Source organism: Notechis scutatus, chromosome 3 (genome assembly GCF_049901735.1).
Source record: "Notechis scutatus isolate UNSWTSFEM ecotype Mainland chromosome 3, rNotScu1.2, whole genome shotgun sequence".
NCBI classification, from domain to species: domain Eukaryota; kingdom Metazoa; phylum Chordata; class Lepidosauria; order Squamata; family Elapidae; genus Notechis; species Notechis scutatus.
Genome location: NC_142011.1, coordinates 9,057,220 through 9,083,192, shown reverse-complemented (window position 1 = coordinate 9,083,192; position 25,973 = coordinate 9,057,220). Strand labels below are relative to the sequence as shown.

Below are 25,973 nucleotides of genomic sequence, written 5' to 3'. Positions count from 1 at the left end.
AAGTAAATCTGGCTTCCCCTTGATTTTGCTTGTCAGAAGTTTGCAAAAGGGGATCACATGACCCCGGGACACTGCGACCATCATAAATATAAATCACTTGCAAAGCATCTGACTTTTGATCATGTGACCATGGGGATTATGCTGCAACGATCATAAATGTGAACAACGGTCATAAGTCACTTTTTTTCAGTGCCTAACTTTGAACAGTCACTAAAGGAAGCGTTGTAAGTCAAGGACTACCTGTACCATTTGTATGAAGGGGTATGGGGTTTTCCTGCCTGAGCAGGGGGTTGGACTAGAAGACCTCCGAGGTTCCTCCCAACTCTGTTATTCTGATCAATCCGTGCCAGTTGGAAAGCACCCAAATTTTGATCATGTGACCGTGATGAGTGCAAGAAGCAGTCGTTACTTTTTTCAGTGCCCTTGTACCTTCAACCATTGACTAAAGAAACAGTTGTAAGTCAAGGGCAATCCATATGATTGAAATAATAATAATAATAATAATAATAATAATAATAATAATAATAATAATTATTATTATTATTATTAATAATAATAATAATAATGATGATGAAATTATTATTGTTCAAATAAAGTGATGCATTATTGAAGTACTGCTCATTACTATCACAATGATTCTCAATCTTTTCTCCACCAGGGACCCCCCCTTAAATACCTTTTGTGGCCACGGATTCCCCCAAGTGTCAACTCATAAAATATTTTTCTGGTCTTTTTAGAGTTGCCAACAGAAAGGGAGGTGGGAGCAATGCAGCAGCTTGCAATACCAAAACTGCATTCCAGAAATGTTTTCAAAGATAGTAACTAGGTGACTGAAGTTTCTGCCGTGCAAAATTCTAACTGGAGACTATGATTGATGAATTTTGGCTATGGATGTGTCCCATTGGAGAATATGAATTATGATACACCCAGGGGGTGGGGGAAAACCAGGGTCAAGGGTGACAATGAATGATATGTCTCAGCGACGGCTACACCCAGACAGTGCCAGACATATTAACTCCCAATAAATCCTTTTTAAGATTTGGAATTTGATTCGAGACTCATGATTTAAATGGGGGTAACTGCTGGAATCCTGACACCAAGGCTTAAAACTGAACCAATATTTAAATCCTAACATTTCTTCAGGCCTTCGTGTATCCCCCTGTGATGACCTTAGATTTATATGGCAATTTTTCTGCAGGGGAATCAGACTCCTAAGATTCTATTATAACAGCCTGTCTTCAATAAAAGAAATTTTGGGTCCTTTGTGGAGTTGATTTTTATGGTCTGACCCATCCCTTGGGGCTGACGTCACCTGACCGGGTACCTCTCGGTCTCCCCTGCTTCGTATCCAAGGAACAATTTCAAAGAATTGCAGAGAATAAAAGCACCGCCAATTAGTTCTGGTCAGTGGAAGGCCATGTCCTTCTAGAGTTTGAAATATCAGTGGTTTTTAAGGTATTAATTATTGGGTGACTTGGCCCCTTGCAAGACGAGAGCAGAGGAAGCAGCTTGAAACTAGCTATGGATTTTCTTCATAAATCATCGCCACACCGCTGCTTTCCATTGAAGTTATTGAGAAATACAGATTATTTTTTTCCCCCTCTCCAGCTTTGCTGCCTTCTTCTCTTTCCAATTCTGCTTCCCGTCCCATGTCGTTGTCCTTCTAAAATGCCAGCCCCATGTATTAAACGGACAAGTGAACAAGAGAAAAGATGAGACAGATAAAGAGATGAGAACGGAAGAAAGAGAAAAGCTGCTTAAATGTTCTTCCTGTCTCTATCTCTATTAATTTGGAGAAGGACAACCAATAAATGAGTGATGGTGCTGGGTAAATCTCAAATTGCCTGTTCTGACCCGGCTTCCAAACGCGACAAACCCTCTGTAGTTAAATAAATGTTCCCTTTAGTAGGAGTGCCAGCAGCCCCGGCAAAAAATCTCCCCCTCTCTCACAGCAGGCTAACAAGTCTGTCTGGCGGGCATATTCATCTCCACCCCCTGCCTTTTATCCCCAAAGCTGGGGCAGCTCGCTAGCAACAGTGGCTCTTCTGTCCCAAGGATCGTCCTATAGATTTCCACTGCTCTCCTCTCCTCTGCCTTCTGCGCATCCGCGCATCAGGCACTGGACTGTTGTGGGGCCCGCCAGCTGCCAGTGGAGCACCGTGGTGGCAGACTCGGATGATGATGAGGTTGGGGAAAAATATGGGCCATTTCTGGAGGCTGGGGAAGGCTCTGATGGATGCCCAGCATTGGACACGGAGATAGAGCCAGGGCCGTCCACCATTTCCCAGCTGGAGAGGCAGCTGCCTTTGGAGCTGGGGCCTGTTCCAGATGCATGTATGCACAGAGCAGATAGGAGAGGTGAACAATGGAGGACAGGGAACTTCCGGAAGCAAAACAAATGTAGATGCTGAAGGGCCCCTCCCTGGCTGGGGAATAAATAGGAGGAAAGGGGAGTGGTTTGATTGTCACAGATAATGGTTAGCATTTCTGGAAAGTTTGCTCCTTGTGTGTTTCCTGCGACAAAGACTGCCTTGCCAGAACGGAGATTTGTCTCTTTCTCTGTATGAACTGACTTCATTTGCAGCCTCCCGGCTGGGAGCTCACAGCATTGAATTGATCATAACAGAGCTGATAAGGGCTATTGCTTCAGTTAACTTCTTGCATGACTCTGGCCTAGACTTTCTGTTGGTGAAGGCAGTTAATTCCAATGTGTAAATAAATAGGGGTTTTTCTTTACGGGAAATCTGTTCCTTACTTCTGCAAAGGCCGGGTCAGAACATGGACCCAGCTGTTCCTCCTCTTCTTCATCAGCCCCTCCAGACCTGGGCGCTGTTGACTCCCTATCTGAGGGCTGATGGACGGCTCAGATTTCACCTGTCTCTCTCTGTCTGTCTCTGTCTCTGTCTCTCTCTGTCTGTCTCTGTCTCTGTCTCTCTCTCTCTGTCTCTGTCTCTGTCTCTGTCTCTGTCTCTCTGTCTCTCTCTCTCTCTCTCTGTCTCTGTCTCTGTCTATCTCTGTCTCTGTCTCTCTCTGTCTGTCTCTGTCTCTGTCTCTCTCTGTCTGTCTCTGTCTCTGTCTCTCTCTGTCTGTCTCTGTCTCTCTCTCTCTCTCTCTCCTGCAAGCTCCATTCCCTTCCCCCCCTCCAAGCTCTCAGGTTGCCTTGATGCTGGCCCTGACTCCCATGCTTCCTCCTCTTCCTCCTGCTCCTCCTCTGATTTGACTGCTGGAGGGGTCGGTGGCTGACTGGCCACAACATTGCCCTTAGCAGGGATGGGCTGCTAGCGGGTTCACAGGGGTCCAGGAGAGCCCCTAACTAAGATTCTGTGCAGTTCACAAATCCCCAAATCTCACTCCTGGCTGGTCCCACCCCTCCCCTCCCAGGAATCCCCACACAGCCCATTTTGGATGCAGGTAAGTTCAAGGTGCATGCAGAGGCTTGGGGAGGGGGGAAAAATGGGCCTCCCGGAAGTTTGGAAAGGCCGGAAATGGGCCTGTTTCCAGTTTCCAAAGAGCCTCCGGAGCCCAGGGAGGGCAAAAATGCCACTCCCTCTTTGGTGCAGGAGGCCGACTAGGCCACACCTACCATGGCCACACCCACCCAGCAACCAGGGAGAGAACCCTTTGCTAAAATTTTGGAAGCCCACCCCTGGCCCTTAGGGTCCCATGAGGATACAGGTAATCCTCGACTCACAACCAAATGTCCATTGGCTAAGCAAGACAGTGAGTTTTGTTCCACTTTACAGCCTTCCTTGTCACAGTTGTTAAGTGAATCGCTGCAGTTGTGAAGTCAGTAACCCGGTTGTGAAACGAATCTGGCTTCCCCCTCGACTTTGCTTGTCAGAATGTCACAAAAGGGGATCACCTGTGACCCCTGAGACACAGCCGTCATAAATACGAACCAGTTGCCAGACATCTGGACTTGGAACACGGGACAATGGGTTAATGTTGCGATGGTCGTAAGTGTGAACAACGGGCACAAGTCCCTTTTTTCAGTGCTGTTGTAACTTTGAACGGTTACTAAAATGAACGGTTGTAAGTTGAGGACTACCTGTATGGTGTTTTTTTCTATTTTAACCTTTCACTGTACGCCACCCAGAATCCTTCTGAGGGTGACGGTTGGGTCACAAATGTGAAAAATAAATGAGAAGAAAAAAGAAAAATAAGGTTTTCTCAAAAGATTTGCCTCCCCAGGTCCAGACATGAATGTCTGAGAAATTGAGGCATCTCCTTTTCAAAAATGAATCTCTCTCTCTCTCTCTCCAACTGGCCACTAAATCATTTTAGGCATATGAAATGCGATGCAATTTGCTTGCAGAGTTTCTGGTTACCATTATTTATCTTGGCTCAGGGTGAAAACAATGCAAGCAATTAATTGAAAGCCCTGGAAATCCAGAGGTCAGCTCTGCTGCCATTTGGATCAATAAAACCCCGGTCAAGAACACTTTTTTTTTTTTAAGGCAATTCTGAAAAGTAATTGACATACTAAACCCTAATCCCAGTTTTATAATGCTCGTTCTCTGATCTGCTGGAAGAAAATATACCCACTTGAAGCTAATGCATTGTTTAGTGGAGGATTAGTGATCTAATAGCATTATCTCCTGAGCCAGCCAATATATATTTTAGGCAGCAATCCCACAGTCTCTGAGAAAGTGTCTCAGGTACAAAGTTGTTTTTTTTCTCCTCTCCCATGCGCAGAGAGTAATTCCCAACTCAGATGTAAAAATCCAAAACAAGATTTCAAGCTGGCTGACGTGGAATCTAAATCTGCTTAAATACTGACCTTCCTTCCTTTTTTCCTCCCTTCCTCCCTCCCTCCCTCAATCCCTCCCTCCCCTTCCCTCCCTCCCTCCCATCTCTTTCCTCCCTCCCTCTCCCTCCCTTCCTTTTCCTTTCTTCCTCCCTCCCTCCTCCCTCCGCTTCTCCCTTCCTCTCATCCTACTTCCTTCCTTTCCTCCCTTCCTCCCCTTCCCTCCTTGCCTTCTTTCCTCCTTTCCTTCCTCCCTCCCTCCCATCTCCTCCCTCCCTCTCTTCCTTTTCCTTCCTTCCTCCTTCCTTCCTCCACTTCTTCCTTCCTCTCATCTTCCTCCCTCCCTCCCCCTCCCCCATCTTTCTTTCTTCTTTCCTTTTTTATTATTTTCCTGATATATTCCGACATCAGACTGTTTTTTGATGCATCGTCAGATTGCGCTACTCTTCCTCCATATTCAGTCTCCTACAGTTCTTCTACCAAGGAAGGAAGGAAGGAAGGAAGGAAGGAAGGAAGGAAGGAAGGAAGGAAGGAAGGAAGGAAGGAAGGAAGGAAGGAAGGAAGGAAGGAAGGAAGGAAGGAAAGAAAGGCTGCATTTTGGTTGTTTAAATCCAACCTTGACTGTTAAAATGTTCATGTTAAAAACAGTGTTCGCTTGCCCATCTGCATAAAATCAGGGAATTCTTTGGAGAGTTTTGTGAAAGAGGGAAGAAAAAGCTTGAACTTCACCCTGATTTCTTCCTGCCCTCTTTCATTTTTTTCACTTTAGTTACCAGATTACGGTATATGATAAAGTATACTCAAGACTTAAAACATGACCCATGAGATGACACCTAAAGGCCATTCTGCTAAACAAGAACATTTTATGCAAATAATTTCCCTCCCGTATGATGTATTTTGTGGATTATCCCACCACTGGGTGCCTTTCTGTAAGCGTTTTCACTAGAGAACAACTTGTCCCAAAAGGTGCTTTTTTCAAAAGGCCACTGGACTTTGTTTTTCCTTGAAGACGTTTCGCTTCTCATCCAAGAAGCTTCCTTGGTTTCAACTGAATGGTGGAGGATGGAAGGATTTCTACTCCTTGCAGCCATCTGATCGTTAGTCCAGTTGCCTTTTGAAAAAGCACCTTTTGGGACCACCATAACCTGAATGACTGGAGAATCTCCATAGACACGGAGAACAACTGGAATATAAAAGCATTGTCCTTTTGTTTCAGTTCATTTACACTTGCCTGGAAATATCCATTGAACCAATTTGTTCCCCATTGGTAACAATATCTGTTCTCGTGTACCGACATCTTCAGCTACAGCCCACTAAACATTGAAAAGAAAGCCATTTAATCAATATACACCGATTGCAATTTGTGCCGGCAGATACTCACAACTGTCTTCTTCTTCTGTAAAGACACTGACAACGTAACAGGCGTACACAAATCCCACCAGCTGGAAAACAAAGAGAAACAGAAATGATGGATCCCTCTTGAAAAATTTTAAAATACAAACTAGATGTCAACTCATAAAACATTCCTATGCCTGTTTTAGTAGTTGCCATTAAAAAAAAGGGGGGGGGAATCTGGAAGAGCAGTGCAGCAGTTTGGAAGCAAAAATACATCCCAACCCTTATCTGTAAAAGATTGTAACTAAAATGCCAGAGATTTTGCCTGCAAATATATTTAATTGAAGAATGTGAATGAGGACACCCAGCCTGTGAATGTGCTCAATTAGAGAATCTGGTTTATGAGACACCCAGGGGGAAAACAGGGTCACAGGGGACTGTAAATGATGTAGGCCAGAATTAGCTTCATATAGGGCAGTGCCGGTATGCCGCCTCTAATAAATCCTTTGAAGGTTTTTGAAGTTTGGCTCGAGAATCATGATTTAATTTAATTGCTGGAATCCTGACACTAGACAGCTTAGTTTCTCTTCTAAGAATAGAATAGAATAGAATAGAATAGAATAGAATAGGAATAGGAATAGGAATAGGAATAGAATTCTTTTATTGGCCAAGTGTGATTGGACACACAAGGAATTTCTCTTTGTGCAAATGCTCTCAGCGTACATAAAAGAAAAGATACATTTGTCAAGAATCATCAGGTACAACACTTAATGATAGTCATAGGTTACAATAAGCAATCAAATCATTAGGAAACAGTCAATATAAATCGTAAGGATACAAGCGACAAAGTTGCAGTCATACAGTCACAAGTGGGAGAGGAGGGGCAATAAGGAGTGATGAGAAGATTAATAGTAATAGTAAGTGCAGACTTTGTAAATAGTTGGACAGTGTTGAGAGAATTATTTGTTTAGCAGAGTGATGGCGTTCGGGGGAAAACTGTCCTTGTGTCTAGTTGTTCTGGTGTGCAGTGCTCTATAGCATTGTTTTGAGGGAAGGAATTGAAGCAGTTTATGTCAGAGATGTGAGGGGTCTGTAAATATTTTCACAGCCCTCTTTTTGACTCCTGCAGTAGACAGGTCCTCGATTGAATGCAGGTTGGTAGTAATTGTTTTTTCTGCAGTCCTAATTATCCTCTGAAGTCTCTGTCTGTCTTATTGGGATGCAGAACCAAACCAGACAGTTATAGAGGTGCAGATGATAGACTCAATATTTCCTCTGTAGAACTGTATCAGCAGCTCCTTGGGCAGTTTGAGCTTTCTGAGTTGGCACAGAAAGAACATTCTTTGTTGTGCTTTTTTGATGACATTTTTGATGTTAGGTGTCCATTTTATTCATGTACTAGAACCTAGAAATTTGAAGGTCTCTACTGCTGATACTGTGTTGTCTAGTATTGTAAGAGGTGGTAGTATGGAAGGGTTTCTTCTAAAGCCTACCACCATGTCTACGGTTTTGAGCGTGTTCAGTTCCAGATTGTTCCAGTTACACCACGAGGCAAGTTGTACAACCTCCTGTCTGTACGTGGATTCGTCGTTGTCTCGAATGAGACCAATCACTGTTGCATCATCTGCAAACTTCAGTATTTTAACAGAGGGATCCTTTGAGATGCAGTCATTGATATATAGGGAGAAGAGAAGTGGAGAAAGCACACAGCGTTGTGGGGGGGGGGGGCTGTGCTGATTGTACAGGTATCAATTGTGAGTCTGTCTAGCTTCACCTAAGATGGCTTGTTGCTGAGCTGTTTCTTCTAAGATTCTTCATTATTGACCTGTTTCTTCTTCTTTGAGTACATCTTTGTTGCTGTTCAGTAGGTAAGTTGAGTCCGACTCGTCATGGCCCCATGGCCCCCAGCATGCCAGCCTCTCCCTGCTTCCTCCACTATCTCCCAAGTTTGTCCAAATTCACATCCATTGCCATCTAACCATCTCATCCTCTGCAGCCTTCTTCTTCTCCTTTTGCCCTCCATCTTTCCCTATAATGACCACACCTCCAGCCCTGATTAAATTTTAGTGGGCTAAAATTGCTAAATTTATTGTCCATGTATCAGGAGAACAATTTTATCGATTATATGAAGACGATTCGGGGACTGGAGGTTAAAACATACGAAGAACGGTTGCAGGAATAGGGTATGTCTGGTTTCACGAAAAGAAGGACTAGAGGTGACTTGATGGCAGTCTTCCAATATTTGAGGAGCTGTGTCAGCATTCAAAGTAACAACCTCCAAAGAAAGAGACTCTGAGAATATCATCTTCCCAAAGATCCACTTTATTAGCAATACCATATTGGCACATCTGGGGAAACCCCAAAACTGAGAGTTCCAGGTTTTCGGTCACCCAAAGAAAACCCCAAATCCAACCCCTGCATCCAACATCCACCACATTGCCCAATCCTCACTTTGTTCCAACTGGAGACTACCCCAAGTCACTCCCCTCCAGGTGCAGGGTAACATGTCCTTGACTTTCTGAGAAAGGAACGTTGTTGTGGCTAATCTTCCACCGCTCCTTGAAATCTCCCTACCCAAATTCCCAGGCATGGAATGTGGCAGCCCAGAAGCCTCAAAGAAAAAATGGCTTCCAAGGTGACAGGCTGCCACAAAGAAGAGCGGGGTCAACCTATTCTCCAAAGCTCCTGAAGGCAGGACAAGAAGCAACAGATGAAAACTCATCAAGGAGAGAAGGACTAAGGAGAAATTTCCTGACAGTGAGAACAAATAACCAGTGGAATGACTTGCCTCCAGAAGTTGTGGCTGCTCCAACAATGGAGATTTTTAAGAAGAGCAATTATTTGTCTGAAATGATATAGGGTTTCCTGCTTCAGAACAGGGTTGGACTAGAAGACCTCCAAGGCCCGTTCCAAGTCTTCTTTGCTTGAACTACTGACAAAACATACAAGGGCAGCAACTGATGGATGGATTCTGTAGCAACCAATCAGCATTGAGTCTTAGCAACCTCATGAGTAGATCTTCTGTCTCTCTCCAATCAGACTATTCAGATCTTCCAATGAAGTGTACCCATCAGTGCTGTCACTGACTCCATCTACCTTGCTTAAATCAGTCATCCTTGTCTTCTCTTTCCTTCCATCTTTTTCAGCATGATAGATTTATCCAGGAAATTGGGTGGAGGGTGTTGCATACTTCCAAAATACGTTAATTTGAATGTGATCTTTTGTAAATCAAAGAGACAATTCTGAAGCGATTTGTTCAAGGACCCATCAAAAAAAATAGGCTCCTTCCTATTAATTTTTAACTTTATTTTATTTCCTACCTTTATTCTTTTTTTATAAATAATTCAAAGCGGCGAACATACCTAATACTTCCTCCTCCGCCTGTTTCCCCCACCACAGCCACCCTCTGAGGTGGGTTGGGCTGAGAGAAGTGACTGGTCCAAAATCACTCAGCTGTTTTTCACGCTTAAGATGGCACTAGAGCTCTTGCTGTTTGGCCCAGAGGTGATATTCAGCCTGGTTCTGACCAGTTCTGGAGAACCGGTAGCGGACATTTTGAGTAGTTCAGAGAACCGGCAAATCTCACCTCTGACTGGCTCCGCCCCCATCTATTCTCTGCCTCCCAAGTCCCAGCTATTCGGCTGGGGTCTTCTTTTGTCGCCCTGCACAGGAGAACGGAGCTGGAAAGCAGGTTAGTGGGGCGGGGAGGGAATGGAGATTTTACAGTATCCTTCCCCTGCCACGCCCACCAAGCCACGCCACGCCCACCAAGCCACACCCACAGAACCGATAGTTTAAAAAAAAATTGAATCCCACCACTGGTTTGGTCTAAAGTCAAAGATCTGCCTTGTCAGAAGGCTGCAAAAGGTGACCCCTGGGACATTGTAACTGTCATAAATATGAATCAGATGCCAAGCTTCTAATTTTGATGATGTGACCACGGGGGATGCTGCAACGGTCATAAGTGTAAAAAAAAGGTCATAAGTCCCTTTTTTCCAGTGCGGCTGTAACTTTGAATGGTTACGGAATGAACCATTGCATGTCAAGGATGATCTGGAATGATTTTCTCTCCTCTTCCAAGTGCCCACCAGGAAGTATGCGGCTCTCCCTCTTGTTTGCCACTCTAAATCTAATGCTAGAAAATCCATCGGGTGCATTAGCTTCCTTTTCTTTTTCCCTTTTATTGCAAAAAAAAAAAAAAAAACCGTTTAAAAAAAATCATCCCACTTCTTTCCAGGAAGGACCTCGCTGCATTCCATTAGTTCCCTCTTGCAATCCTTATTATACCTTGTCTTTTCCGTGCCTAGGTGATGTATGCTTCTCCTTTATTCAAAATGAATGACCCCATTTTCTAGAGTTCTCTCGTCCATCATACTGTCCTCCTGCGGTGTGAGTAATTGTGAAGCTTCTAATTCTTAATTAAAGTGGATTGAGTGCACTGTGGAAATAAATAATAAGGCATAATGGTAGCCTTTAAAAAAAAAAGAAAAGTTAGCCTCCCACTTGAAAGGTTGGGGCCAGGAAGATTGGGACTGAGATTCTCCTTGTGTCAGAAATGGACAGCAGTCCAGAGACCAGGATTATGGGCTTTGAAAAGGCTACAGATGGATTGCTTTGGTTATCTTTTGATGGTATGAGTAATACAGTAACATCAAGATTGATCTTTATAACACAAAGCGCTAAAGGGCTAAAGTATATTGTGAATGGTTGCGGGAATGAGATAGAACTTGTTTAATGCAGAGAAGGATTTGAGGTGACATGTTAGCAGTCTTCCCATATTTGAGGGGCTGTCACAGAGAGGAGGGGGTTCACCTATTCTCCAAAGCACCTGAAAGCAGGACAAGAATAATAGGTGGAAGGTCATTAAAGGGGAATCCAACCTGGAACTAAGGAGAAATTTCCTGATACCAAAAACAATTAATCAGTGGAACTTGGACTTGCCTCCAGAAGTTGTAAATGCTCCAACTCTGGAAGGTTTTAAGAAGAGATTGGACAGCCATTTGTCTGAAGTGGTATATAGGGTTTCCTGCCTAAGCAGGGGGTTGGACTAGAAGACCTCCAAGGCCCTTTCCAACTCTGTCATTCTGTCACCTTGGCTTGCTCCCAGAAATGGTGGGTCACTGGAGGTTTTTAAGAAGAGACTGCATAGCCATTTGTCCTGAATGGTATAACACCAGGGGTGTTAAACTCAAGGCCTGGGGGGGTGGACAGATCCATGAGGTACTTAGATCTGGCCCATGGGGTCACCTTGGAAATAGTGAAGGACTCACCCACGGTGCTTCTGCCAGTGAAAATGGGCTCCCGAGCTCCGTTTGTCACTGGCAAAAGGTTGTAGGAGGCCACGATAGCTGAAAACGGAGCTCGGGAGCCCATTTTAGCTGACAGAGTGCTTGGGCCATCACAGGCACCCCCGACACGAGTGACATCAAGCTGGCCACATCCACCCTGGCTACACCCACCCCGCCCCCTCAAGGTCAAACACAACCCTGATGCGGCCCTCAATGAAATCAAGTTTGACACCCCTGCTCTAATAACGAAAGTCAAGGAGCACAGTGAAAAAATAGGACTACGATTAAACATAAAAGGCCAAATTAAGGACAACAGGAATAGCAACCAGCCTTCAGATTGTCAATGAAGATACTGAAGTGGAAGGTAACTTCTGTCTTTTAGGAAGAACCTTCAACAATGAAGGCATAAGCCAGTAGAAATGCATCACAGACTAATAACAGCTGTAGAGGAGCCATGAAGTCCTTGGAAAAGACATTCAGATCTTGTCAGGAGTGTAGATTCACTAAGATCAAAATCGCGCAGGCAACATTGCAATCTCTGCAACAGACAATGGAAGTAAAAGTTGGACTTTGAAGAAGCAGAAAAAAGTATTGATGCTTTTGAACTGGGGTGATGAAGAAGACTAAAACAGGGATCTCCAATCTTAGCTTATGACTTGTGGACTTCAACTCCCAGAATTCCTCAGCCAGCTTTGCTGAAGTCCACAACTCGTAAAGTTGGAGAACCTTAATAGACTAGAAGACTAAAGAAATGTTTTTAGAAGAAGACTCCTAAAAATGCCATGGATAGCTGAGAAAACATACAGATGGACACCAATAGAATACAGTTGTCAGGATTCCGGCAGTTACTCCAATTAAATCATGAGCCTCGAGCCACACTCCCAAAAGGTCATCTTCAAGAAGTGAGGGGAGCCGAATGTCAACTCATAAAACATTTTGTATACATGTTTTATAGTTGACAACAGAAAGAAGCGGGGGAGTTTCAAAGAGCAGGTGGCAGTGTGGAATCGAAATTACATTCCATTCATATTTCTTCAAACACGGATTAGATGACTGAAACTTCTGCCATGCAAAAATCTAATTGGAGAGCACAATTGATGATTCTTGGCTATGGATGTTTTTCGTTGGATGATACACCCAGAGGGGTCGGGTGGGGGGGGGGAAGCAGGATCAAGGGTGACAGTGAATTATGTATCTCAGAGCTGGCTATGCCCAGGTAAATGCTGGACATAGAATGTTACCTTCAAATAATTTTTTTTTTAGTTTTGGGAGTGTGGCTCAAGGCTCATGATTTAATTGGGGTAACTGCCGGAATCCTTACAGTTGACAACAGTAGTCCTTGACATGCAACAGTTCATTTGGCGACTGTTCAAAGTTACGACACTGAAAAAATTGACATGAGCATTTTTCACACCTATGAGCTTTTCAGCACCCCCCCTAAGTCACATGATCAAAATTCAGACCCTTGGCAACTGACTCATACTTATGACAGTTGCCGTGTCCTGGGGGTCAGGTGATCCCCTTTTGCAATCTTCTGACCAGCAAAGTCAATGGGGTGAAGCCAGATTCACTTCACAACCAGCTTAATAACTTAACAACCACAGAGATTCACTTATCGACTGTGGCAAGAAAGGTGGTAAAATGGGGCAAAATCCACTTCACCGATGTTTCACTTAGCAACAGAAATGTTGTGCTCAATAATGGTCATAAGTCGAAGACTACCTGTATTTGTAGCTCAGGGTTGAACTGTGGGGTCCTTGGATCTCTCTGAGCCTGGTGGTTTTCTTGTAGATGTTTCATTACCCAACTAGGTAACATCATGAGTGCAAGTAAGGAAGTAAGGTTTGCTCTATTTTATCTACTAGTGGCTTGCTTTAGCAGTGTTGGTGGGAATGTACTTGGTGGTTCTTTGATTGGGCTGTTATTTACTGTTAACTAGTAGTAGTAATAATAGCACTAATGATGTTACCTAGTTTGGTAATGAAATGTCTGCAAGAAAACCACCAAGCTCAGAGAGATCCAAGGACCCAACAGTCTTCCTCCTCCTCTCTTCCTTTTCCCTTCCTCCTCCTCTTCCACCTCTCTTCTTCCCCCCCTTCCCTCCCTCCCTTCTAGCATTACTAGGAGCTTCTTGTGGCACAGTGGTTAGAGTTAAGTACTGCAAGCTACTTCTGCAGCCAGCTGCCTACAATTTGGCAATTCAAATCCCACCAGGCTCAAGGTTGACTCAGCCTTCCCTCCTTCCAAGGTGGGTAAAATGAGGGCCCAGATTGTTGGGGGCGAATATGCTGACTCTGTAAACCGCTTAAGCACCGCTTAAAGGGCTGTAAAGCACTGTGAAACCGTATATGTCTAAGTGCTATGGCTATTGCTATTACCTAGTTTGGTAATGAAAACCACCAAGCTCAGAGAGCAGCAAGGACCCCACAAACAGATGGATCGTAGAACAAATCAACTGAGGGCCGAAAAGAAGAGGGTGACCAGATACAAGGTCAATGGGTTTGATTACAATAGCCATGGCTACACCCTTGGAAGATCTGGATGGAAACAGATTGTTCTGAAATAAAGTATCTAGGTATACTTGAATACTCAAATACAGTTCATCAATACTCGAATACAGTTCATCAGTCTGGAACCCACATTACGTATCTGATATTAGCACAATTGAGAAAGTCCAGAAATATTTCACAAGAAGAGTTCTCCACTTCTCTACTCGTTGTAGAATACCTTATGCCACCAGACTTGAAATTCTAGAACTAGAAAACCTTGAATTACGCCGTCTTCGGTCTGATTTAAGCATGGTATATAAAATCATACATTGCAATGTCCTACCTGTCACGAATACTTCAGCTTCAACCATAACAACACAAGAGCACACAATAGATACAAACTCAAAGTTAACCGCACCAAACTTGATTGCAGGAAATACGACTTCAGCAATAGAGTGGTCAATGTCTGGAATACTCTACCGACTCTGTAGTTTCTTCCCCAAACCCCAAAAACTTTAACCTTAGACTGTCTACTATTGACCTCACCCCTTTCCTAAGAGGTCTGTGGGGCGTGCATAAAGCGCCAACGTGCCTACCGTCCCTGTCCTATTGTTTCTCTTATTCTTCTTTTATTTTTCTTATATGTACCCATTTCATGTATTCACAACTATGTATACACTTATACTTATTATCTTGTAAACAATTGGCAAATCAAATAAATAAATAAATAAATAAAAATAAATATAAATAAATAAATAAAGTATCTATGTAAGCGTCGATGCTAACTTTGTGGCTCATAATGAATTCTTCCTCAGACTTCTATTCTACACAAGATGGTCTTGAGGAAACCTCAGCATTCATCATACAAGAGGCATTTAGCATCTATAGAAAAAGAACAAATAAATAAATTGGATTTTGATAACTAATTATAAAAGCAAAGAGAGAGAACTTTCAGAATGTGTATCCTGGGATTGTTGTTTCCAGGACTGAGAAAGATTTGGGAGATAGTTGTGCAGAAAACCAACAGCAAACATTTTGGTTATCAGTGAAGAAATCCTCCATTTGCTGGAGGAAGGTTGTTACAAAGAAAATAAGATTCTATTATTATAGACAATCTCAAGTAAAGTAGTTTTAACTTCTCTGTGGAGCTGATTTTCAGGTCTGGTTTATTTCGCGGGAATGACAAATCCTGATTCAGCCTAAGTTAGCTATAAATATCAATTAGTGCTTCAAATTTGTGAGGGTATAATTCGTCTGATTTGATGGAAGGGTTGCTCTCCATGGTACTGAACCCAAGCTCTCTGATCTGCTACTTGGACTTCACACAAGTCCTGCTCCACTTGGCTCCCTCTTGGCTGAACTGCCCTGTTTGTCTGTCGGCCATCAACAGGCACATAGATATAAACAACATCTACCCATCGTTCAAAAGAGACAATCAAAACAGCCAAAAAAGAAACCAGAGACCAAAACACTTCCTCACCAGCTATCAACACTCAAGTACAGATTAATAACAAGATTAATACCCAACCAATAATCAAGAAGTAAACAATACCCCAATCAAGGAACTACCAATTCAGAAAAACCAACAGTAAACAACAGCCTAATGAAGGAACCATTCCCACCAAAACTGGCAGGGCAAACCACAAATATATAATCAGAGAGCAAACCATGCTCCCTTCTACTACTGATGAAGTTACACATTGAGGTAATGAAATGTCTGTAAGAAAACAACCAAACCCAGGGAGCACCAAAAACCTCAGTCTTGTCTGTGCTATTACTCAGAGCAGGTAAGGGTGTCCCTCTTTGACCAGAACTAAAGAAAGATCCACCAGTTATTTGAGATATTTTGTTCTGACCCAGGCTTCGTCAAACTTAATAAAACACAAACTGAATTTAAAAGTAAAACCTTTTTTAATGCGATGCTGGGAATTACTTGCATTCCCAGCCAAAACTCATTAGACACAGTTCCTCCAGATAACAGCATGCTTTTCAGTGCTGTAGAATGCTTGCCAAGAAACAGAAGTCCAATTAAAACTAATCATAAACCAACCCCAAAACCCAGAAAAAATCAACCAGAGTACAGAGTTTCACGAAGGACTCGGAGATTACTGAACTGCTTTGCTTCCTGCAAAGCTCTTCGTCATTGAGGACTGACTTTTATCCCTGATGGGAGGGGCAATCACCTCCCAGCCTTACTCCTGAGTCACTCTTTCTGTTTCAGCTGCTCTCGCCTTCTAGCAGCTCTGCACACACGCGCACTGGGAACAGGCTCCCCTTGTTCCTCTGCCTCGCTGCTGCCAGACTCCGAAGGCTCCAGAGTCAGCACCCCACTCCCAGATAGTCCTGGCCCCATCTCTGCATCGGACAAGAGTCCCGCGTCCTCTCCAGACTCCCGGACTGGTCCCCATTCTTCCCCACTGTCCGATTCCACTGCCGTCTGCATCGGCTGCCAGCAAACCACAACAAGCTCCCAGAATTCCTGAGCCATTCCTGAGTTGAAGTCCTCCAGTCCTAAAGGCGCCATCATTTTCCCACCTCTGCTTTAGAGGATGGCAACTGACATCGGTCTGCCTTTTGAAGGCTGTAATTCAAAGGTACTCAGGTGGTCCTTAACTTACACCTGGAATTCAGCCTGGAATTACACGGCAAACATAAAATGAGGCATCCCATGATTGAAGTTGAAGTTACGGCTGTTTTTTACAACGGTCGTTAAATGAACGCTGCAGTTGTTGAGCAAACATGGTGCATTTGAAGGCCATATCATAGTTGTTAAGGACATCTATTTTCCCTAATGGGGGAAATTTTTTTTGCCAGAAAGTCTTTGCCAGACTCCCTGACTGGTTCCCTTTCATCCTCACTGTCTGATACCTTTGCCATCTGCACTGGCTGCTGGCAAACCACAACATATTTCTACAAATTTTTAAGCAGCAGTTGGAGAGCTGCAGCTACTGGCACGCATGTCTTCCCCGAATTTATTCAACCGTTACACTTAACTGACTTGAGTGGATGATAAGGATACCTACCCAAACGACATAATAAACTGCCTGTGTAAAGGAACTAATCTCGAAATATTATTTTTAGTACAGGCAGTCCTCGACTTACAACAGTTTGTATAGTGACCAAAGTTACAACGGCACTGAAAAAAGTGACTTATGGCCGTCTTTCACACTTACGACGGTTGCAGCATCTCCATGGCCACGTAATTTACATTCAGATGCTTGATAACTGACTCATATTTATGAATGGTCACAGTGTCCTGGGGTCATGGGATCCCCTTTTGCGACCTTCCGACAAGCAAAGTCAATGGGGATGCCAGAGTCACCTAACAGCCATGAGACTCTAGAAAAAGTACAGAGAAGAGCAACCAGGATGATGAGGGGACTGGAGGCTAAAACATATGAAGAATGGTTGCAGGAACTGGGCCTGGCTAATCTAGTGGAGAAGGACCAGAGACATGATAGCGGTGCTTCCAATATTTGAGGGGCTGCCACAGAGAGGAACAAGGGGTCAAGCTATTTTCTAAAGCACCTGAAGGCCAGACAAGGAATAATGGATGGAAACTGAACAAGGAGAGATTCAACCTGGAAATAAGGAGAAACTTTCTGACAGTGAGAACAATCAACCCATGGAATAGAAGTTGCCTTCAGAAGTTGTGGGAGCTTCATCACTGGAGGCTTTCAAGAAGAGATTGGACTGCCATTTGTCAAAGATGGTGTAGGGTCTCTTCTTTGGGCAGGGGGTTGGACTAGATGACCTATAAGGTCCCTTCCAACTCTGTTAATCTGTAATCTAATCAGAGAAATTTTAGAGAACAATCAACCAAAAAGAACAGAAGTTGCCTTCGGAAGTTGTGGGAGCTTCATCACTGGAGGCTTTCAAGAAGAGACTGGACTGCCATTTGTCAGAAATGGGGTAGGTCTCCTGCTTGGGCGAGGGTGGTGGACTAGATGACCTATAAGGTCCCTTCCAACTCTGATTATCTGTTATCTTTTACCAACTTAACTGCAGTGTTTCACTTAACAACTGTGGCAAGAAAGGTTGCAAAATGGAGCACAACTTCACCGAACCACCGTCTTACTTAACAACAAAAATATTGGGCTCCTTTGTGGTCATAGTTCAAAAATTACCTGTCTTAGTTTAGTTTAGTATAATGCTCTACACCTAAGATGCTTTCTTAGCATCTTCTCTTTAGCCTTTATTTAAGAAATATTTACTTTGGTTGACAATGGGGCAATTTGGCTTTTTTTTACTCTGCCACTTATAAAAAATAAGTGATTTCACCTACGTGGTTTGTGGGCCAAAAATTTAACACTGTCTTTAGGCTATTGAGAAAGAGGGGGGAGGGGTGAATTTCAAGTGGTAATCAGGAAGCTAGATTTAGCTGGTTGCTTTCCAGTTTTCAGGAGGGAAAATTTGCAAATCTGGTGGACACCTGCTTACCTTGAGATTTCAAGCAATTAAGGGCTATTTAGAAGCCTGTGACAGCAAAAGGGAGTCATAAATGATAAACGCGAACAGCTGGTGCAGGAATACCATCCTCTATGGTATCAGTGACACTGCTATCCATCCATCCATGCATCCAGCAAAATATTTCCAATGGAAATTTTACTGGCCTCTTTTAACAGTGTCCTTCTGCGCCTATCGTGCTCCAACAGGGTTCAAAAATCCGCATTTTATTAGATAAACCCACTTTTTTCTGGGTTCATAAAAGATCCTGAATTGTAAGGTGGGGAAGGGAACACGCAGGACATCAGATCCCATTGTGTGCTTGGCTAATGTGTGGCTTGGTGGTTATTTAGTTAATTATTTTATCCTGCCACTTTTATCCTTCACTTCATCTGTGAAGATGAAATCACAGTCTCACAGTCTAGATGAAAGGCCTTTGGATTTCATGCCAAAGATGAAATCACAGTCTAGAACTCACAGTCTCCTGGTGATTGGCCACAAGTCACCCAACCGCTTTTCATGCCTGAGGCAGGACTAGAACTTACAGTCTCCTGGTGATTGGCCCAAAGTCACCCAGTTGGATTTCATGCCTAATACAGTACTAGAAATCATAGCTCCTGGTTTGCGTTTAGTTCCCAAAACCATTATTATTTCTTTTATTTATCAAATTTAAAACCCAAGTTATTTATCTTAAAAAACAACAGAGTAAACAGTTGCCTTGATCTTGGTATCACACAAATGTCAAAGTTGTAAGTGGCAGCTATCAACTGAAGAGGCACAAGTGTCCATTTGATCCTATAAATCTGCTAAATCTGAACTTGGTCATGGTGTAATCAACTTCCTCATTCTATCTTATTATCTCTGTCTCTTTCTCTGTTTCTCTACCATCTATCAATCATCTCTCTCTCTTTATCATCTATCTATCTATCATCTATCTATCTCTTTCTATTCACCATCTATCTCTCTATTGGTCTATATTGGTCTATCTAGCTATCTATCAGCTATTAGTCTGTATCTCGATCATCTATCTGTCATCTATCAATCTGTCTGTCTATCTATCATCTATTATCTATCTATCATCTATCAGTCTGAGTCTGTCTGCCTGACTGTTTATCCATCCATCCACCCATCCACCCATCCATCCATCTATCCATCTATCCATATCATCTATATCTATATCTATCTGTCTGTCTGTCTGTCTGTCTGTCTGTCTGTCTGTCTGTCTGTCTGTCTGTCTGTCTGTCTGTCTATCTATCTATCTGTCTATCTATCTATCTATCTATCTATCTATCTATCTATCTATCTATCTATCTATCTATCTATCTATCTATCTATCTATCTATCTATCCATTTTGACAAAACTGTGGACGCTATACACCAAACCTAAGAATGGTCTTTTCCTAATCAGTTCTTTGTAAGAGAGCTGCATATCTACATTCCTGAGCTCTGAATATTTCTAAATAAATATACAGAGCAGCCAACAATTTTTTATCTGTTTAATTGCTGGTGGGAAGAATCCAAGAGTTAGCAGATGGCTAGCGCAAAGCTTGGAAAAGCTCGACTAACTTTGCTGTTTATAGTACACAGCCATATGATACAGAACAATTTTAGCACAACTTTTTTTTTAAAATTTTAATTTATTTATTTATTTTTAAAAACCCAACTTTGAAAACCTCTATGGAAAAAAATAACAAGGAAAAAGGAAGAGTCAGACAAATATCCTAAAGAAAAGATCACATTCAGCTTTGCCCCCCAATGCACGTAAAGTCCCTCGAACTGGTGGTAAACAACGATTTCTCCTTTGAGAGAGGAGTGTGCCAAACAACAGGACTAGCTGATTAAAATGGTGTGCAATTATTCATTTGTTTACCACTTAGCCCAACGCATTTTTAGGGCCAGGAAAAATAGGAATGAATTGAAATGGTAAAGTCTGGCACTCATTTAACTCTCTCCTAGTTGCTTGCAACCATAACCCATTTTTCTCAATCTTGGTGATGTTAAGACGTATGGACTTCAACTCCCAGAATTCCCCAGCCAGCATGGCTGGCTGGGGAATTCTGGGAGTTGAAGTCCATGGCCCAGGATGGGAAAATACTACCCTAATTGCTAATTTGAAACAAAATCTATTCTGCTGATTTCAGAAGATGGGTAAAATAAATCCTTGCAAATTTTTTTGGGAGGAAATCCTTGCACCCACATATAGACCTTTCTACATAGATACTCTGAGACATTATATGATGTTCAGCTCCCCATTCCTTGTGCAGCAGCAATTCGAATTAGAATAGCAGAGTTGGAAGGCACCTTGGAGGTCATCTAGTCCATTCCCCTACTCGGGCAGGAAACCCTATAATATTTCAGACAAATGGTTGTCCAATCTCTCCTTTAAATCTTCCAGTGTTAGAGCATTCACAACTTCTTTCTTTCTTTCTTTCTTTCTTTCTTTCTTTCTTTCTTTCTTTCTTTCTTTCTTTCCTTCCTTCCTTCCTTCCTTCCTTCCTTCCTTCCCTTCCCTTCCCTTCCCTTCCCTTCCCTTCCCTTCCCTTCCTTCTCCTTCTCTTTCTCTTTTCTTCCTTCCTTTGAATAGAATAACAGAGTTGGAAGGGACCTTGGAGGTCTTCTAGTCCAACCCCCTGGTCAGGCAAGAAACCCTATAATATTTCAGACAAATGGTTGTCCAATCTCTTCTTTAAATCTTCCAGTGTTGGAGCATTCACAACTTCCTTCCTTCCTTCCTTCCTTCCTTCCTTCCTTCCTTCCTTCCTTCCTTCCTTCCTTCTCTTCCCTTCCTTCCCTTCCTTCCTTTGAATAGAATACCAGAGTTGGAAGGGACCTTGGAGGTCTTCTAGTCCAACTCCCTGGTCAGGCAGGAAAAGCTATTCTATTTCAGACAAATGGTTGCCCAATCTCTTCTTTAAATCTTCCAGTGTTGGAGCATTCACAACTTCCTTCCTTCCTTCCTTCCTTCCTTCCTTCCTTCCTTCCTTCCTTCCTTCCTTCCTTCCTTCCTTCCCTCCTTCCCTCCCTCCCTCCCTCCCTCCTTCCTTTCCTCCCTCCCTCCCTCCCTTCTCCTTCTCTTCCTCTTTTCTTCCTTCCTTTGAATAGAATAACAGAGTTGGAAGGGACCTTGGAGGTCTTCTAGTCCAACTCCCTGGTCAGGCAGGAAAAGCTATTCTATTTCAGACAAATGGTTGCCCAATCTCTTCTTTAAATCTTCCAGTGTTGGAGCTTTCACAACTTCTGGAGGCAATTAATTGTTCCACTGATTAATTGTTCTAACTATCAAGAATTTTCTCCTTAGTTCTAGGTTGATTCTCTGCTTGATCGGTTTCCATCCATCGCTTCTTACCCTGCCTTCAGGTGCTTTGGGGAATAGGCTGACCCGCTCTTCTTTGTAGAAACCCCTGAGCATGCTGACCTTTAAAGAGAAACTTGAGATGAAAATTGGGCTGGAAAAAAGAATCTTTTCTATTTCCTAAGGGCTAAAGAGAAATCCGTGTATCCTTTTTTTATTAGCAAATATCTTACAACGCTTGTCCATCGACTGACCCTGGGGAAAACTGATAGCAAAAGACATTAAGCAATAGACGGAGGATTAAAAATTCATTAGTGTCCCAAAATACGAAATCTGCTCCTAGAAGTTATCACTTCCGTTGTCCTTGGAAAGGAAGCAAGCAACTGGATCCTTCCTTTTATTAATTCATTTTAAAGTATTTATAGCCTATATTATCTTCTACATACAGCAGCGTGCTACACGGAAGTCCTATTCAGATACAGTCATAGTACTTCAAAAGGACTGAAATTGGCACTGAATTATTGGCACTTCTACAAAATGATGTATGGATTGTCCTCAGGTAAGGATCATTTCTTTAGAGACCATTCAAAGTTACAAAAGCACTGAAAAAAGTGACATGATCTTTTTTTCACACTTACGACAGGAAATTTAGGGTTCAGTTGTGGTTGTAAGTCTCTACGTCAATTTTCACAGCAGAAGAATGGGTAGAAACAGTGAGGGTACTGACAGAGATGGCAAAATTAATTGTTTTAATTAAGGTGGGGGGAATCTATCTTGTTTCGTTTCTGCTTGGAGACTGCTTGAAAACCCAAAGTCAAAATTTCTTTTTTTTCCTGTCTCACGTATGAAGAGAGGAAAATAAAAAGAAAATTTGACTTTTGCTTTTGATTAGATTAATTTGTTGTGATAGAAATGGCTGGTACTTACTAATCATACAGAAGTAAAAAGCTGGGATTGTGGACTTTATCCTGTATTTTTCTGCACCACAAAAATGTTGGAAGTCACTGCTATTGGTTTTTTCTTTCTTTCCCCTTTCACATCTCCTTTTCTTTTCCCTTGCCCCATATTCTTTACTTTCATTTGTATTATATATTAAGAAAAAAAAATAATTCAATATATATATATATATATATATATATATATATATATATATATATATATATGTGTGTGTGTGTGTGTGTGTGTGTGTGTGTGTGTGTGTGTGTGTGTGTGTGTATAACATCACTGACCTTGAGGCACGCATCTCTTCACCTGGCTTCTCATCACTGTGGGGATTCTGCAACAGTCGTAAGTGTGAAAATTGGTCATAAGTCACTTTTTTCAGTGCCATTGTAACTTTGAATGGTCACTCCACACAAGCAAAGTACCAGCAAAGGAGGGGAAAAAAACTTCAGAGAAGTTCCTGAGACAGGAAGTCTAGTCCTGCCAAGAATGTAACAAGGGTTAACGGAGAGGCAGTTTCTGTAAGCAACACCAGAATGTTTCCTTCCTGCCTTCCTTACAGGATTAGGCCAGTAATTTCTTCCAACAACCGGTTCTCCAAACTGCTTAGAATGTTAACAACCGGTTCTAGTGAATAGGTGCGAACTGGTAGAATCCCACCCCTGTATGTATGTGTTGTGTATGTATGTATGTATGTATGTATGTATGTATGTATGTATGTGCATGTGTATGTGTGTGTGTTATATATATATGTATGGTGTTGCTTGGTTGGGTATTTTCACGTCATTGTAGTTCTTTTAAAGTTGTAGAACGTTTCAGCAGAATCTCATCTGCCATCATCAGGCTTCTGTATTGTGTATACAATACAGAAGCCTGATGATGGCAGATGAGATTCTGCTGAATGCTACAACAAAAGACTACAATACGTGGAAATACCCGAACCAAGCCAACACATCATGAATCACCGAAAACTTAAGAAAATATATATATATATATATATATATATATATATATATATATATATATATATATATATATATATATATATATATACACACACACACACACACACACACACACATACATACATACATACATACATACATACACATGTGTATGTATAATCCTTGCAACTTTCCCAAGGGGGTGAAAGATGAAACGATACCCTAATGTTATTTCTCTCAGCACTTCAATCCGGCTCCCAATTTTTGCGGGTCCTGTGAGGTTAATAAACTCAAGAAACGAGACCCTGTTAGATTCTTCAAAAATATCTTTGTTGCTACTACCTTAATGTGACAGAATCTTGAAAGCCCGTCAAAGCAATTCTCCCAGTCAACTTATACCGAGCATAATTAAAGCCGAGTTTCTCTGATTTTCTTCCTCGTGCGTCTCCTTTGCCCGGTCTAAAATGTCTCTTTTGTAACATTCCCGTTTCCTTCTCCACTTTCCCAGGATCTGTTAGACACCCCAGTACAACAATTCTGCAAGATTTCCTCATTATAACCATCTAATCAACTCAATACATCCAAGTGCCCATAACTGCTACACCTGACAGTCCAAGCAAATCAGATAATAGCTTTTTTATGTAATTTTTTTGAAAGTTTTACAAACAAGAGTAAATATCAATACAAACTAAAATAGAATAAGAAAGGAAAAAGGGAATGGAAGAAATAAAAGAGAAAGCTGAAAATAGAAAAAAGAAGACAAAGTGAAAAGAAAGAAGGAAGATACAAACACTTGCTTTCTAATTCTCTTTACAGCAGTTATAAGTACAATTGTGAAATTATCTCTTACCCTAAAGTTAGACCAGGTTTCTCTTCTTTGTGTAATCTAGCCTATCTAATTGTCAAAACCATAGATCAGTGTTTCCCAATCTTGGTATCTTTAAGATAGGTGGACTTCAACTCCCAGAATTCTCCAGCTAACCAGTAGCTTGCTGGATAGAGAATTCTGGGAATTGAAGTCCACCCATCTTAAAGCTGCTAAGGTTGAGAACTGTGCTACGGTTTGATGTGTACAAGGCCATGTTGAATGTAGAGTCCTAGAGTCTAGAGGTCATCTAGTCTAACCTCCTAGACCAGTGTTTTCCCACCCTGACGACTTTAAGAGGTGTAGATTTCAACATTCAGAATTCCTGGTGACCTTCATGCCATATGTTTAGGGTAGCAGGTGAAAAAGTGAGCGAATGTCAGCCCCCCAAAAAAAACTAAGACAGAGTGATTTCTCTGTAGTTTCCTTTATTGTTCTTTCCCTACAGACAGAATCTTGCTGGACTAAAGCAACTATTTTGAAAAAGTAAAGATGCACAGGTAGTCCACCACAATGGAGCCCAACATTTCTGTTACTAAGTGATACAGTGAAGTGAGTTCTCCATCACTTTATGATCTTCCTTGCCACCGTTGTTAAGTGAAATCACTGCTGTTGTTAAATTACCAGCACAGTTGTTAAATGAACCTGGCTTCGTCACTGACTTTGCTTGTCACAAAAGGTGATCACATAACCCTGGGATCACTGCAACTGTCATAAATGTAAACCAATTGCCAAGCATCTGAATTCTGATCCAGTGGCCATGGGGATGCTGCAACAGTCATGAGTGTGAAAAACAGTTATAAGTCACTTTTTTTTTTTAGTGATGTTGTAACTTTGAACGGTCACTAAATGAACGGTTGTATGTCAAGGATTCCTTGTACAACAGCAATCACTAAGAAAGAGACCTAAAAAAAAAGATAGATCGACAACATGAGCAAGTATGGTGAGCCTAATTGGCAAAAGAAAGCTCAGGATCTTATTGGTTGGAAACAGGCGGAAGAGACCTACATCCTGCAGTGGATAGACAGTGGCTAAAATGATCACAATGACAACATGATGATGATGAATCGCTTAGGAGGAGCCTTCTTCACCTGCTTTCCTCCAAACTTTCCATGCTTCATTGCCTCTCTGCTCTCTGGAATTCAGCCCCTCCCTCATGGGAATCCAGACTGCTTCCACCACAGTGAAATTGGTGACCAGCCTATCATTGCCTTTGTCACTGTTTTTTTTTTTTTTTTTTAAGCGATCATCTGAATTTCTCTGGATTTTCATTGTAGGTCAGAAGCTGCCTCCACAATTTTTTTTCCTGAGTGCTTCTGACAATTATTTGGGATGCACCCACAAGGTCAGCACAATGCAAAAAAAAATGTTGAGACTCTAGAAAGATGCGGAGAAGAGCAACAAAGATGATAAATGGACTGAGGACTAAGGCATACAATGAACAGTTGAGGGAACTAGGTATGTCTAGTCTAATGAAGAGAAGGATTAGGGGTGACATGATAGCTGTCTTCCAGTATTTCGTGGGGGGGGCTATCACAGAGAGGATGGGGTCAACCTATTCTCCAAAACACCAGAAGGCAGAACAAAAAGCAATATGTGATGACCCGGGGCATGGCACAAAGGCA

General features: G+C 42.2%; 1 protein-coding gene across 2 annotated transcripts in view; it reads right to left on the bottom strand.

Moving 5' to 3' along the window:
• Positions 1–25,973, bottom strand: part of NKAIN4 (sodium/potassium transporting ATPase interacting 4) — a 149,657-nt gene that overhangs the window by 11,114 nt on the left and 112,570 nt on the right. For both annotated transcript variants that reach the window (XM_026683409.2, XM_026683413.2), the window contains exon 5: positions 6,129–6,189. In XM_026683409.2, the coding sequence (XP_026539194.2) occupies positions 6,129–6,189 (61 nt within the window). The remainder of the gene's footprint in view (positions 1–6,128; positions 6,190–25,973) is intronic.